The sequence below is a fragment of the Mesoplodon bidens genome (assembly GCF_964165515.1).
Source record: "Mesoplodon bidens genome assembly, chromosome: 13".
NCBI classification, from domain to species: domain Eukaryota; kingdom Metazoa; phylum Chordata; class Mammalia; order Artiodactyla; family Ziphiidae; genus Mesoplodon; species Mesoplodon bidens.
Window position 1 is genome coordinate 62,591,567 of NC_138169.1, and position 13,990 is coordinate 62,605,556.

The 13,990-nt window shown below is 39.5% G+C and overlaps 1 protein-coding gene across 1 annotated transcript in view; it reads right to left on the reverse strand.

The window, feature by feature from the left end:
- Positions 1–13,990, reverse strand: part of PSTPIP2 (proline-serine-threonine phosphatase interacting protein 2) — an 86,572-nt gene that overhangs the window by 23,096 nt on the left and 49,486 nt on the right. The window contains exon 3 of the mRNA XM_081252744.1: positions 9,877–9,954. Coding sequence (XP_081108870.1) covers positions 9,877–9,954 — 78 coding nt within the window. The remainder of the gene's footprint in view (positions 1–9,876; positions 9,955–13,990) is intronic.

Below are 13,990 nucleotides of genomic sequence, written 5' to 3' on the forward strand. Positions count from 1 at the left end.
TCATGGAAGCATATCTCACTGGGCTCACTCCAGCCACTCAAGAAGGAATGGGACTTAGTGAAATCATGGTCCCCCAGCCCCTAGCCACAACAGCATGGGATCATGGATCATATTCTATTTGTACATATGTAGGTGGCAAGTTCTGCTATTTTGCAAACTAATAACCCTTGTATCTTCCAGCTGGCCCCTTCTTTTAGCTACACCTCATTTTTCTCACTCTGTTTATTTGTCCCAAAACAAAGCGTTCTTATTTCTCCCTGCCTTTTCTCACGTAAACATTCCCAGTTATTACAAACACACTGAGCAAAAAAACATAACTGCACAGTCTCCATACACTTTATCCATCTTATGATACAATTTTTCAAGGAATGCAATGCACTAGAAAAGTGTCCATATCCAAACAAATGTACAAGTGGCCCAGAAGGATGACTGAGCCCCACTGGAGAGCAGACTTTTGACTGGAATTAGTGAGAGAGAAAGATGGCTATGGCTGCAGATACACCTGGAAGTCTTCCCCATAGTGAGTTGTGGAGTTGGAAAGTGACTTAGAGATAAAGTCTGTTCGGGGTCTAAAATTTTTCTCCCACCCTAAGTGACTGCCTAAAATGCCACTAACATAGCAGCCCCAAACTCTTTGGTTTGTCATCAGCTTTGTTGTCCCACACCATCACTTTATTGTTGTTTCCCATGTCCAAAACGTGACGACAATCTGAGGATAGAATCTGAACCTTGGGGATGGTGTTCTCGCAACGTCCATGCCCTCTTCTCCCTGGTGTTCTCCTTAACTGTGGGAAAAGAAAATATTCTGCCAGCTTTTAATAAGCACTTTGGCCTTACACCCTAACAGGGCCCATCAGAAAGCAGAAGTCTCGACTTCCGGGTAAGATGGCGGAAGAGTAAGACGCGGAGATCACCTTCCTCCCCACGGATACACCAGAAATACAGCTACACGTGGAACAACTCCTACAGAACACCTACTGAATGCTGGCAGAAGACCCCAGACCTCCCAAAAGGCAAGAAACTCCCCACATACCTGGGTAGGGCAAAGCGGAGAGATTCCCGCACAGAGGATCGGTGCCAAGCGGCACTCACCAGCCCGAGAGGCTTGTCTGCTCGCCCGCCAGGGCGGGCGGCGCTGGAAGCTGAGGCTCGGGCTTCGGTCAGAGCGCAGGGAAAGGACTGGGGCTGGCGGCGAGAACTCAGCCTGAAGGGGGCTAATGTGCCACAGCTAGCCGGCAGGGAGTCCGGGAAAACTCTGGAGCTGCCGAAGAGGCAAGAGACTTTTTCTTCCCTCTTGGTTTCCTGGTGCGCGAGGAGAGGGGATTAAGAGCGCTGCTTAAAGGGGCTCCACAGACGGGCGCGAGTCACGACTGAAAGCGCGGAGCCCAGTGACGGGCGTGGGACGCTGGGGCTGCTGCTGCTGCCGCCAAGAAGCCTGTGTGCGAGCGCAGGTCACTGTCCACACCGCCCTTCCGGGAGCCTGTGCAGCCCGCCACTGCCGGGGTCCCGGGATCCAGGGGCGGCTTCCCTGGGAGAACGCACGGCGCGCCTCGGGCTGGTGCAACGTCACGCCGAACTCTGCCGCTGCAGGCTCGCCCCGCACTCCGTGCCCCTCCCTCCCGCCCGGCCTGAGTGAGCCAGAGTCCCCGAAGGGGCTGCTCCTTTAACCCTGTCCTGTCTGAGCGAAGAACAGACGCCCTCCGGCGACCTACACGCAGAGGCGGGGCCAAATCCAAAGCTGAGACCCAGGAGCTGTGAGAACAAAGAAGAGAAAGGGAAACCTCTCCCAGCAGCCTCAGAAGCAGCGGATTAAAGCTCCACAATCAACTTGATGTACCCTGCATCTGTGGAATACATGAATAGACAACAAATCATCCCAAATTGAGGAGCCAGGAGTCAGTGCTGTGCCTCTGAGGTGGGAGAGCCAACTTCAGGACACTGGTCCACAAGAGACCTCCCAGCTCCACATAATATCAAACGGCAAAAATCTTCCAGAGATCTCCATCTCAACACCAGCACCCAGCTTCACTCAACGACCAGCAAGCTACAGTGCTGGACACCCTATGCCAAACAACTAGCAAGACAGGAACACAACGCCACCCATTAGCAGAGAGGTGGCCTAAAATCATAAAAAGTCCGCAGACACCCCAAAACACACCACCAGACGTGGACCTGCCCACCAGAAAGAAAAGATCCAGCCTCATTCACCAGAACACAGGCACTAGTACCTTCCACCAAGAAGCCTACACAACCCACTAAACCAACCTTAGCCACTGGGGACAGACACCAAAAACAACGGGAACTACGAACCTGCAGCCTGCAAAAAGGAGACCCCAAACACAGTAACATAAGCAAAATGAGAAGACAGGAAAACACACAGCAGGAGAAGGAACAAGATAAAAACCCACCAGACCTAACAAATGAAGACGTAATAGGCAGTCTACCTGAAAAAGAATTCAGAATAATGATGGTAAAGATGATCCAAGATTCTATTTCCCAGATCCAAAATCTTGGAAATAGAATAGACAAAATGCAAGAAACAGTTAACAAGGACCTAGAAGAACTAAAGATGAATCAAGCATCGATTAAAAACACAATACATGAAATAAAAAATACTCTAGATGGGATCAATAGCAGAATAACTGAGGCAGAAGAACGGATAAGTGAGGTGGAAGATAAAATAGTGGAAATAACTGCTGCAGAGCAAAATAAAGAAAAAAGAATGAAAAGAACAGAGGACAGTCTCAGAGACCTCTGGGACAACATTAAACGCACCAACATTCGAATTATAGGGGTTCCAGAAGAAGAAGAGAAAAAGAAAGGGACTGAGAAAATATTTGAAGAGATTATAGTTGAAAACTTCCCTAATATGGGAAAGGAAATAGTTAATCAAGTCCAGGAGGCACAGAGAGTCCCATACAGAATAAATCCAAGGAGAAATACGCCAAGACACATATTAATCAAACTGTCAAAAATTAAACACAAAGAAATCATATTAAAAGCAGCAAGGCAAAAACAACAAATAACACACAAGGGAATCCCCATCAGGATAACAGCTGATCTATCAGCAGAAACTCTACAAGCCAGAAGGGAGTGGCAGGACATAATTAAAGTGATGAAGGAGAAAAACCTGCAACCAAGATTACTCTACCCAGCAAGGATCTCATTCAGATTTGATGGAGAAATTAAAACGTTTACAGACAAGCAAAAGCTGAGAGAGTTCAGCACCACCAAACCAGCTTTACAACAAATGCTAAAGGAACTTCTCTAGGCAAGAAACACAACAGAAGGAAAAGACCTACAATAACGAACCCAAAACAATTAAGAAAATGGGAACAGGAACATACATATCGATAATTACCTTAAATGTAAATGGACTAAATGCTCCCACCAAAAGACACAGATTGGCTGAATGGATACAAAAACAAGACCCATATATATGCTGTCTACAAGAGACCCACTTCAGACCTAGAGACACATACAGACTGAAAGTAAGGGGATGGAAAAAGATATTCCATGCAAATGGAAACCAAAAGAAAGCTGGAGTAGCAATTCTCATATCAGACAAAATAGACTTTAAAGACTACTAGAAGAGACAAAGAAGGACACTACATAATGATCAAGGGATCGATCCAAGAAGAAGATATAACAATTGTAAATATTTATGCACCAAACATAGGAGCACCTCAATACATAAGGCAAATACTAACAGCCATAAAAGGAGAAATCGACAGTAACACAATCATAGTAGGGGACTTTAACACCCCACTTTCACCAATGGACAGATCTTCCAAAATGAAAATAAATAAGGAAACACAAGCTTTAAATGATACATTAAACAAGATGGACTTAATTGATATTTATAGGACATTCCATCCAAAAACAACAGAATACACATTTTTCTCAAGTGCTCATGGAACATTCTCCAGGATAGATCATATCTTGGGTCACAAATCAAGCCTTGGTAAATTTAAGAAAATTGAAATTGTATCAAGTGTCTTTTCTGACCACAATGCTGTGAGACTAGATATCAATTACAGGAAAAGAGCTGTAAAAAATACAAACACATGGAGGCTAAACAATACACTACTTAATAACGAAGTGATCACTGAAGAAATCAAAGAGGAAATTAAAAAATACCTAGAAACAAATGACAATGGAGACACGACGACCCAAAACCTATGGGATGCAGCAAAAGTAGTTCTAAGAGGGAAGTTTATAGCAATACAATCCCACCTTAAGAAACAGGAAACATCTCGAATAAAGAACCTAACCTTGCACCTAAAGCAATTAGAGAAAGAAGAACAAAAACACCCCAAAGTTAGTAGAAGGAAAGAAATCATAAAAATCAGATCAGAAATAAATGAAAAAGAAATGAAGGAAACGATAGCAAAGATCAATAAAACTAAAAGCTGGTTCTTTGAGAAGATAAACAAAATTGACAAACCATTAGCCAGACTCATCAAGAAAAGAAGGGAGAAGACTCAAATCAATAGAATTAGAAATGAAAAAGGAGAAGTAACAACTGACACTGCAGAAATACAAAAGATCATGAGAGATTACTACAAGCAACTCTATGCCCATAAAATGGACAACCTGGAAGAGATGGACAAATTCTTAGAAATGCACAACCTGCCAAGACTGACTCACGAAGAAATAGAAAATATGAATAGACCAATCACAAGCACTGAAATTGAAACTGTGATTAAAAATCTTCCATCAAACAAAAGCCCAGGACCAGATGGCTTCACAGGCGAATTCTATCAAACATTTAGAGAAGAGCTAACACCCATCCTTCTCAAACTCTTCCAAACAATATCAGAGGAAGGAACACTCCCAAACTCATTCTACGAGGCCACCATCACCTTGATACCAAAACCAGGCAAAGATGTCACAAAGAAAGAAAACTACAGGCCAATATCACTGATGAACATAGATGCAAAAATCCTCAACAAAATACTAGCAAACAGAATCCAACAGCACATTAAAAGGATCATACACCATGATCAAGTGGGGTTTATTCCAGGAATGCAAGGATTCTTCAGTATATGCAAATCAATCAATGTGATACACCATATTAACAAGTTGAAGGAGAAAAACCATATGATCATCTCAATAGATGCAGAGAAAGCTTTCGACAAAATTCAACACCCATTTATGATAAAAACCCTGCAGAAAGTAGGCATAGAGGGAACTTTCCTCAACATCATAAAGGCCATCTATGACAAACCCACAGCCAACATTGTCCTCAATGGTGAAAAACTGAAACCATTTCCACTAAGATCAGGAACAAGACAAGGATGCCCACTCTCACCACTCTTATTCAACCTAGTTTTGGAAGTTTTAGCCACAGCAATCAGAGAAGAAAAGGAAACAAAAGGAATCCAAATTGGAAAAGAAGAAGTAAAGCTGTCACTGTTTGCAGATGACATGATACTATACATAGAGAATCCTAAAGATGCTACCGAAAAACTACTAGAACTAATCAATGAATTTGGTAAAGTAGCAGGATACAAAATTAATGTACAGAAATCTCTGGCATTCCTGTACACTAATGATGAAAAATCTGAAAATGAAATCAAGAAAACACTCCCATTTACCATTGCAACAAAAAGAATAAAATATCTAGGAATAAACCTACCTAAGGAGACAAAAGACCTGTATGCAGAAAATTATAAGACACTGATGAAAGAAATTAAAGATGATACAAATAGATGGAGAGATATACCATGCTCCTGGATTGGAAGAATCAATATTGTGAAAATGACTCTACTACCCAAAGCAATCTACAGATTCAATGCAATCCCTATCAAACTACCACTGGCATTTTTCACAGAACTAGAACAAAAAATTTCAAAATTTGTTTGGAAAAACAAAAGACCCCGAATAGCCAAAGCAATCTTGAGAACGAAAAACGGAGCTGGAGGAATCAGGCTCCCTGACTTCAGACTATACTACAAAGCTACAGTAATCAAGACAGTGTGGTACTGGCATAAAAACAGAAAGATAGATCAGTGGATCAGGATAGAAAGCCCAGAGATAAACCCACGCACATATGGCCAACTTATCTTTGATAAAGGAGGCAGGAATGTACAGTGGAGAAAGGACAGGCTCTTCAATAAGTGGTGCTGGGAAAATTGGACAGGGACATGTAAAAGTTTGAGATTAGATCATTCCCTAACACCATACACAAAAATAAGCTCAAAATGGATTAAAGACTTAAATGTAAGGCCAGAAACTATCAAACACTTAGAGGAAAACATAGGTAGAACACTCTATGACATAAATCACAGCAAGATCCTTTTGGACCCACCTCCTAGAGAAATGGAAATAAAAACAAAGATAAACAAATGGGACCTAATGAAACTTCAAAGCTTTTGCACAGCAAAGGAAACCATAAACAAGACCAAAAGAGAACCCTCAGAATGGGAGAAAATATTTGCAAATGAAGCAACTGACAAAGGATTAATCTCCAAAATTTATAAACAGCTCATGCAGCTCAATAGCAAAAAAACAAACAACCCAATCCAAAAATGGGCAGAAGACTTAAATAGGCATTTCTCCAAAGAAGATATACAGACTGCCAACAAACACATGAAAGAATGCTCAACATCATTAATCATTAGAGAAATGCAAATCAAAACTACAATGAGATATCATCTCACACCAGTCAGAATGGCCATCATCAAGAAATCTAGAAACAATAAATGCTGGAGAGGGTGTGGAAAAAAGGGAACACTCTTGCACTGCTGGTGGGAATGTGAATTGGTACAGCCACTATGGAGAACAGTATGGAGGTTCCTTAAAAAACTAAAAATAGAACTACCATATGACCCAGCAATCCCACTACTAGGCATATACCCTGAGAAAACCATAATTCCAAAAGAGACATGTACCAAAATGTTCATTGCAGCTCTATTCACAATAGCCCGGAGCTGGAAACAACCTAAGTGTCCATCATCGGATGAATGGATAAAGAAGATGTGGCACATATATACAATGGAATATTACTCAGCCATAAAAAGAAACGAAACTGAGCTATTTGTAATGAGGTGGATAGACCTAGAGTCTGTCATACAGAGTGAAGTAAGTCAGAAAGAGAAAGACAAATACCGTATGCTAACACATATATACGGAATTAAAAAAAAAAAAAAAAGTCATGAAGGACCTAGGGGCAAAACGGGAATAAAGACACAGACCTACTTGAGAATGGACTTGAGGATATGGGGAGGGGGAAGGGTAAGCTGTGACAAAGCGAAAGAGAGGCATGGACATATATACACTACCAAACGTAAGGTAGATAGATAGTGGGAAGCAGCCACAGAGCACAGGGAGATCAGCTCGGTGCTCTGTGACCGCCTGGAGGGGTGGGATGGGGAGGGTGGGAGGGAGGGAGATGCATGAGGGAAGGGATGTGGGAACAGATGTATATGTATGACTGATTCACTTTGTTATAAAGCAGAAACTAATTAAAAAAAAGAAAAAAAAGAAAGCAGAAGTCTCTCCAAGTGGTCGATGAGGTGAAAAAATCCTATTGAGTCCCTGGACAAACAGAGTCGTGCACTCTCATCTAGGGCACCTTCCTAACGATCATCCTGGAGGTGACTAAAACAGTAGTACCTGAACGGCCTTTCACTTCCACCTTGGAAACACAGTCCCCAGGTCTCATATCCTGTTGCACCTTCCTCTCTGAGGAATTCTTAGAAGGAAAACTGACGGGCTTTCGTCACAGAAGAGAATGGCGCTATAGTCTCTTAATGAATTTACCAAGTTTAAGTCAAGTGTGCAAGAAATATCACTTTGGATCAGACTCATTCTGCCAAATATATTTTTCAAGAAGTACTATGTGAGAGAACATGGCTATTTTCCATCACATCACCTAAAATTTTTTTGGATATCTTCCCAAATGGCTTATGCTTCTCTATGAATAAACAAGTTTTTGGATCAACTGACCCACTAATCTTCCTTGAAAGTATCTAAAGCCTCCTTGAATGACAGTGAAACCTACCTAATTCTATGCAATTCTGACCTCGAACATAGAAATGTTTTACGTATTCAAAAAAGAAACTAAACCAAGCAGGAAAAGAAAATAATCCTTAAAATTGAAAACAAACAAACTTAACTATATATAAAACTGTTTGCGTAGTCACACAGAGAAAATAGTATTTTATGTGACCTTAGAACACAGTGTTCTTAGTGGGATATAAGGTCAAGAAGAACTGCAAAAAGAACTGCAAAGAAATGTTAAGTTTCATTCAGAAGTTTTATTGTTAGTAGCAGTTTAATATTATTATTTTGAAACATTTTACTATTTATTGTCATATAAAGCAAATAATTCTGCTAATATGGTCAGGAACCAAGATTTTCAGTGCAAGAGGAAATAAATATAAAATGAAAGAAGTTAAGTGAACTGTAAAGTTAATTAGAATTGGAAATACCAATATGAACTCAGGCTTTTAAAATCTGTCCCCTGAAAGAGCCTAGAAACAGTGACACCTCTGTGACAATGACCAACACTAGAACTCAGAGTTTCATCTCTAAATATGATTAATCATGAAAGGAAAACCTGGAGAAATATTTGGAAAAATAGCTGACTCCAGGTTTAAATCCACCAGAAAACTACATTAAGAAAATATGACAAGTATGAATAATTGTTAAATCTGGGTAATGGATTCAGAGCCATTCATTACGTTTGTCTTTTTACTTTTCAGTGTGTTTTAAATTTTTTCATTTAAAACATCAAAAATATATAGAATATAATCAATAAATTCTCCTTGTACTAATGTCCTATGTCTGAGGGTAACAAGTTTTTAAGGTTTATGTAACTGTTAATATTTTAAATATCTCCCAATGTTTTCCTCCTCCTCAATAATCCAGTACTTTGTAGTCTGGGATGAGTGAGTGTGTGTGTGTGTGTGTGTGTGTGTGTCTTAGGATCAAGAGAAGAGAAGGGGAAGGGCAATGTCTTGTCTGCTCTCAGTACTACCTCTGAGGGGACACAGACCTCAGCGTGTCTCTGCAGCTGTCTACAGCACAGCCAAAGCAGTGTGCATGTCAGCATGAGGTGTGATTACATCTGCAGAGATCTTCAAAGGTCTGCCTAAACAATTTCCCCCTAGTCTTCCTCAGTATGCTATGCTAGAGAAGGAATTTAGAAATTTCCATGTGAGTAGGACTGGCTACATAATTTGTGAGGTCCACTGCAAAATGAAAATGTAGGACCCCTTGTTTATAAATCACTAAGAATTTCAAATAGTGACAGCAAAGAGCATTAAACCAATTATGAAGCCTATCTGTGTGTGAGATCCTATATGACTGCCCATGAAGCCAGCCCTGTATACGAGGGAGTGTGTTCCTAAAGTAGGCACCGTGTCTGGCCATCTTTGTACCCTCAGAGTATTCAATGAATGATGGAAGAATAAATAATTGTGGTAAAGAAATCTCACACTGGTCATGAGGACTATGAAATAGTGCAAAGAGAGTCTCTTGTAGCTATCACAAACTATGGGTGTGGTTTATACACACACACACACACACACACACACACACATATATATACATTTAAATAAAACAAGAATACCCTCTCTATTAAACTTCTAGCATAAAATTGTGTATAATTCTACCTATAAAAAGTATACATAGGAAAGGTCTTCAAGGAAAATTTAGAAAATATTAATAATGGGTTATGGCTTCATAATTCATTTTAGCTTTCTTTCTATTTTTTATATATCTTTCACGACTGGAAATAAAAAAAAAATTAAAAATTTTTTTCACCCAACACACTTCACCCTACTGGCCAGCTCTGCCTGCTTAAGTGATGGGGGCTCCTGAGTGGTATCAGCCAACCTAGAAACCAGAAAGAAATGTGGCACCTACTTGGTCTCAGACTGTCCACATGGCTTTTTCCTAGAGAGGCTGAGCAGATCTTTGCCATATTTCTCTTCAATTGATGCCCTAAGAGGAACATAAAAGAGGGTTATTAGTCATTCTCAGGGCTGATTCTTATTTCAGACACATGGCACTTCCCTTGAAGGCAAAACTGTACCCTTGACAGTAGAAGCTCAGATATGACACAGTTCTCTAAAATGTGAAACTCCCCTCTACAGAAGCAGGAAGAACTATAAAAGAACAGTGGCCTTCATCTCTAAGGTGTTCTTCTCCAGCAAAAAGTCTCTAGCTTGAATATTAAAGCCAAACCAAGCATGGCCCCTTGACCAATACTGGCTAGCACATTACAGAATAATTTTCAAAACTATGATCCATAATTTATATAAATAATCTATATAAATCTATATAGATATAAAATATATCTTTTTTAAGTGGAGTAAAAGATATTTTCACAAAATGCTGCAATCCTAAGGCCCACCCCTCCCATCTTCTCTAAGAGTATCCTTTAACCAACCTATAGAGTTCCTCATTCATAGTCAACTCAAATACACAGCTAAACCATACCAAAGAGAGCGGAATTTCAGAATATAAACCCTGCAGTTGGCATGTTTCACAAGAACATCTGCTTGTTACTCGGTGTGGCACAGGTCTGCGTAAAGCACAAAACATCCCCCACTTCCCCCTTTCCCCTAGCCTCATGGCCCTTTGACACCATCTCCACTTTGTGTCCCAGCCCCAGCTTTATCTAAACCATACTATCAGGTTATGGGCCTTTAAGCTCATCTACCCCCACTTTCTTCAAATTAAAAAAAAAAAAAGTATATTATGAATACATTCTCACTGCAAAAGATTCACACAACACAAAGTCATATGGAATAAAACACAAAAAGTCTCCCTTCACGCTATCCCCCAACCCCACTCCTCTCCCCAGAGGGAGCCACTGCTAAGCTTGGTATGTACCTTTCCAGTCCTTTTCCTGCATGTACATACCTACATCTCACAAATACACAACTTTTTATGGTTACATAATTGAGATCATTCTATTATTTGCTGTTCTGTTTTTCACCTAGTAATAAATACATCGTATAGATCTTTCCTTACCAGTACATGCTAACCACCATGTTCATAATATGGAGTTTTCCACAGTTCAGGGTCACCCTATTTGTTTTTTCACTACTGCCAAAAAAAGCTAAATGAACATCCTCAGACAGATATTCATGGGCATCTCTGAGAATGTTTCTCTAGGCTAGGACTTCTGAGAAAGTGGATTTACTAGATCAGAGGAATATGTGTTTTAAATTTTGGAAAACAGTGCCAAATCGCCCTCCAAAAAAGCCTTCTCAATTTATATTCCCACCAAAAGTGTGTAAGAGTCCCATTCCCAGAAACCCTCCCCCACACTGGATATTATCATTCCTTTTTAATTATTACCAGTCTTCAGTGACAGAGGTTAAAAAAACTCTCATTTTAATTTGCTTTTCCTTGATTTCCAGTGTGATTATGCATTTTATATATTTATTGGACATTTGTATATATTCGTCTATGAGTTACCTACTCATACCATCCCAATTTTTTAACTGAGTGTTTTGCCTTTTTCCTATTATTTTGTAGAAGTTCTTTATTATGAATATCAATACTTATTCTTACATGTTATAAAGTTTCTCCCACTCTCATCTGTCCTTTCTAAATAATGACCTTATCCATTTTGTTAAAATGATACATGCTCATTATTCAAAAATAAGGAAAAAGAAAAATACATAGAAGAAAGCAACAAACTGTCCAAAATCCCACCAACTAAAAATAATTAGTATTAACACCATGTGATGATTGTAATGGACATTTCTTTATGCAGATACGCAGGCAGGAAGGATGGACAGACAGGCATGAGTAATTTTAAAAGAATGAGACTATATTCTACATGCTATTTAAAAATAAAGCATTAAGCCTTATTTTATTTAAATTTCACAGAAGAAAAGAAAACTGAAAGGAAGCTGAAGGAATTGCTGAATTTCAAATAATTGTTTCTTTGCCACAGGAAAAATTAATTCCTAAAATATCCTCCTAAAGCTAAAAAGGAGTTTATGAAAATAATTAAGGGGATTGAGACATTAAAATATTTTAATGACCTATTTCAGTTTTAGACAGTTTCAGATGTTTGACAGCCGCCCGTGAAAGGATGAGATGATTAGCACTATCGTACCTCCACCTCCTCCTTGACAATGTTTACATTATTTTTACTTCATTTGTGTCTATAACACACGCTGTTCTCCAGTCGTAATTCCCCCAGTTGTTTAGTCTTAACTATTTATGAAAATGGATGTGATGCTCACCCCCAGTCCTATTACCATAGCTTTTCCATCCCTAAGATTTGTATTTTGGTTCATTTCTTCACTTTGTGATCTTCTGGCTGAATTTCGTCACTTTGTGATCTTTTGCCGAAATGGCTCAGAAGGGAGGGCATCAGTATTTCCTGAGTTCTTTCATATTTGAAACCATTTTCCTGTGGCCTTCATATCTGAAATTATTATTTTTTACTTTTTATTGAAGTATAGTTGATTTACCAGGTTGTGTTACTTTCGGGCGTACAGCGAAGTGATTCAGTTATACGTATACATGTATCTATATATGTTATTTTCAGATTCTTTTCCAATACAGGTTATTACAAGATATCGAATATAGTTCCCGGTGCTATACAGTAGGTACTTGTTGTTTACCTATTTTATATATAGTAGTGTGTATCTGTTAACCTCACACACCTAATTTATCCTCCCCCCACCTTTCTCCTTTGGTAACCATAAGTTTGCTATGTCTGTGAGTCTGTTTCTGTTTTGTAAATAAGTTTATTTTTATCTTTTCTAGATTCCACCTGTAAGTGTTATCATAGGATATTTGTCTTTCTCTGTCTTACTTCACTTAGTATGATAATCTCTAGGTTGATCCATGTTGCCGCAAATGGCATTATTTCATTCTTTTCTACGACTGAGTAGTGCTCCATTGTATATATGTACCACAGGTTCTTTATCCATTCATCTGTTGATGGACATTTAGGTTGCTTCCATGTCTTGGCTCTTGTAAATAGTGCTGCAATGAACCCTGGGGTGCATGTATCTTTTCAAATTAGAGTTTTCGTCTCTTCCAGATATATGCTCCAGAATGGGACTGCTGGATCATACGGTAACTCAATTTTTAGTTTTTTGAGGAACCCCCATACTGTTCTCCACAGTGGCTGCACCAATTTACATCCTTACCAACAGTGTAGGAGGGTTCCCTTTTCTCCACACCCTCTCCAACATTTATTATTTGTAGACTTTTTGATGATGGTGTGGCCTTTATATCTGAATGACAACCCCGCTGGTGTAATGAATGTTCTTAAACTTTCCCTCAGAACTCTGCTGAACTTGTTCCATTGGCTTCTGTCAAGACCATCCGGATTCCCTGCTGCTCATTCCTATTTCAAAAACTTGGTTCATTTTTCCTAGATACTTGAAGTATTCTTTCTTTAATTAAATAACTTAACCAGGATGAATGTTAATGTTGATTCTTAAATAATCATAATCAATATTGATTACTGTGTATCAATGTTTCCTGGTTTATAGTTTATACCCTTCAGATCTATTTAGTTCTTCTACATTCCATGAAATTTTTCCTGGGTTCTCTCTCTGAATACTTTTATTATTCCCTTTTGGTAAATTTTCTACTTGGGATCAGTTACCCAGATCTTGAAGTGGCTTTGTCTATCTGTTCTTGAGTTTGGGGCCCTGGTTCTTTTTCTCTTTTTGACTTCATATCTTCCTTCCTCCCTCTCTCCCTCCTTTTCTTTGGCTGAGGTAATTTGCATGGCTGTTGCATCATTTGGGTTCATCTTGCTCCTGGTACTGTGGGCAACCCTATCTACTTGCTCTGAAACCATGCGCGTGAATTCTCTTTTATGCCCTTCTGACCTTATACATTACCTTCCCCTCACTACCACAGCTTGAGCAAGAATCCTGTGTTTTCTTGGGCCTCTACTCTTGGATTCTATTTCTAAATTTTTTGCCCGCTCCTGATAATGTAAAGTGAAACACACCTGAAACTGACTCTAGTTGTAAAAAAGGATGCATTT